The 2,842-nt window shown below is 62.2% G+C and overlaps 1 protein-coding gene across 1 annotated transcript; it reads right to left on the reverse strand.

Moving 5' to 3' along the window:
- Positions 1–19: 19 nt before the first annotated feature.
- Positions 20–2,809, reverse strand: LOC103776116 (epithelial discoidin domain-containing receptor 1-like; the record flags this gene model as incomplete). Its single annotated transcript, XM_008943612.1, has 4 exons — positions 20–36; positions 832–1,078; positions 1,429–1,597; positions 2,709–2,809. Coding segments are annotated over 4 exons (534 nt in total), but the record flags the coding sequence as incomplete, so codon positions are not given.
- Between the last annotated feature and the right edge of the window lie 33 nt (positions 2,810–2,842).

The following is a 2,842-nucleotide window of genomic DNA, read 5'->3' on the forward strand; positions in this document are numbered from 1 at the left end:
GCCACCCACTAGCACCCACCGTCTCCTCCACCAGGTCTGCGGGGGGAGAGCCCATTAACGAGGGTGCTAATGAGAGGGTGGTGCACAGGCCAAGCCACCCAAAAAAACCACCTTCCCGTTGGCCAATGACCCAACTAACTGGCTCATGAGGTGATTCCCTTGACCTCCAACTGAGCAATCGCTCAGACAGCTTTGGCCTCAGCCAAACAACTAGTCAAGCAACCAACCAATTAACCAAACAGTTAATCACCCAGTTAACCAACTGGCCTGTCCTTCAGCTGGCCTGCAACTCGTCTGTCCTGCGACTCGCCAACCCCACGACAACTCAAACATCTCACCAGTCACCCCACCACCCACTAATTGGTCAACAGGCAACCGGTTAACCAGCTGGGCACCCTGGGACTTGAGAACAAACTGACAGCCCGGGCCCGTGGCCCACCACTCAACCAGTCCGTAGACAAAGGTCAAACAGCAGCCAAGCAGCCAACCTCCCCATTGTCCAACCAGCCTGCTCACCACCCAGCCAGTGACCACATCACCCAGCCAACCATTCCATCACTCAGCCAATCATCCCATGTCTCAACCAACCTCCTTGCCACCTAAGCAACCTTCCCATCATCCATCCAACCGACAACCCCTTCACCCAACCAACCACCCTATCACCCAAACAACCCCCCCACTACCTGACCAATGGCCTCTTCACCCCATCAACCTCCCCACCACTCAACCAGCCACCCCATCACTCAACCCTCCAACCCAAAAGCCAAACCACTGGGGGTGGAGGCCAAGGCCAAGGCAGGTCTGGAGGCCACCTGACATGGTAGGACTCACCCGAGAGGAAGGTGACCTCACTGAAGAGCATCCACTCCCCGGCGAAGAAGAAGTGGCACTGGATGAAGCGGGCCTGGCGCCCACCCAGGGGCACGGTGACCAAGCGGGCACTGGGGTCCTTGATGGCCCCGCCCAGGCTGTGGGTGGACGGGGTGGGCTCCCAGGCCATGGCCAAGGTCCTCTTGAAGTGGCACTCCACCTCCCCGAAGATGCTCACACCCCGCGTGTGCATGTTGTTGCAGTGAACCTGGGGGGCCATGGCAGTTGGCCACCGTCCCATCATGCCCTGGGGCAACTGGGGTGGAGCCAAAGGGGAGGGTCCAGACCCTGAGGTGGGGGTTGACGTGGTGGCCCCGCACGGGTGCACGCCATGGCCGAGCAATCCCACAAATCCCGGGGCAGACTCTTTGCCCAAACCCCCACAGTACCCTGGGCCACCCGTCACCCTCCCTCCCATGACCCTCTGGGCCACCCCATTGCCCACTGTCACCCCCTGCTCCCCTGCTGCCCTCGGGCCACCGCCTTCACCCCTTCCCTCCACGCCCCAGGGTCCCTGTCCCACCGCCGCCCCCGCTATCCCAGCATGCCGCGGGGCACCTGCATGGCGTGGAAAGCCCGCAGCCCCTCGAACTCAAACTCCAGCTCCACGTGGGGACGGGGGCCCGGGGGTCGTCGCCAGCCCACGTAGTCGCAGCCGGGCCAGGGGTGTGGCTCTCGCAGGCCCAGCACCCCGTCGGCCAGCTGGCCCAGCCCCCCGAACTGCAGCCTGGGAGGGGTCAAAGGGTCCCTGCACGTCTGGGTCACCCCATCCCCCCCGGCCCGGAACCCTCCAGCAGACAGCTTCGGGGCTTAAGGGGCTCCTGGGCACTCGGGGTCCTCCATCCCACCCATCAGAGACCCTCCGCCATGGGGCAGCCCAGAGGTGTGGGGGACACCTGAACATCTGGGTTCCTCCATCCCACCCACCTGGGAACCCCCCAGTGGCTCTCTGAAGGTCAAGGGGCTCCTGGACACCTGGGACCCTCCATCCCACCCGCCCACGGGGCAGACTTGGAGGCCATGGGGCTCCCAGATGTTTGGGCTCCTCCATCCCACCCACCTGGGAAACTCCCTCCATGGGATCTAGAGCATAATTTGGGGGCAATCAACGCTGTTTTGGGGACATTTGGGTCAACGGGGGATCTGGGGTCGTCTGTGGCCAGATGCGGCAGTCTGGGGACAGTCCAAGGTTCTTTCAGTTTGGAGCCATTTGGGGCCAGCAGGTGACAATTTGGAGCCAGTTTGGGCTATCTGGGGACAGCAGGGAACTGGGGCTGTTTTAAACCAGTGGCTGACCATCTGAGGACACTTTGGGGCCATCTAGGGACAGTGGGGGACGATTTGGGACAATTTGGGGACAGTTGGATCCTGTTTAGAGATCTCTGGGACAATTGGGGATGACCAAGGGCAGTCTGGGGACACCTGGAGACAGATTTGGGACAGCTGGGGATCTCTGAGGACACTTTGGGGTCACTTGGGGATGGCCAAGGCTGGCTGGAGACACCTGGAGACAGTTTGAGGACCACTGGGGACAGCTAGGGAGGTCCAGGGACAGTCTGGGGATAGTTTGGAGACACTTGGGGGTGGTTTGACGACCACTGGGAGTATCTGGGGAGACCCCACTCTGAGGACATGTGGGGATGGCCAAGGCTCCTTGGAGACACCTGGGGCCAGTTCGAAGACTGCTGGGGGCATCTGGAAAAGTTCAGGGTAAGTCTGGGGACAATTTTGGACAATTTGGAGCCACTTGAGGATGGCTGAAGACAATCAGGGGCCAGGTCTTGGGGCCAGCTGGAGCAGGGGACCCCCGGGGACCCTGGGGACGTGGAGGTACTCACGGGCCGGCGCTGTACCCGTCGTAGGTGGAGTCGTTGAGGACAACGGGCGCGGGGTCGAGGGCCATCACCTGTCCCCGCGGCGCCGTGTAGGCCAAGAGCCCCGCTGGGGGACAAGGGGACACGTCACCGTGGGG

This window comes from Merops nubicus, unplaced genomic scaffold (genome assembly GCF_000691845.1).
Source record: "Merops nubicus isolate BGI_N331 unplaced genomic scaffold, ASM69184v1 scaffold31967, whole genome shotgun sequence".
Classification (NCBI taxonomy): Eukaryota; Metazoa; Chordata; class Aves; order Coraciiformes; family Meropidae; genus Merops; species Merops nubicus.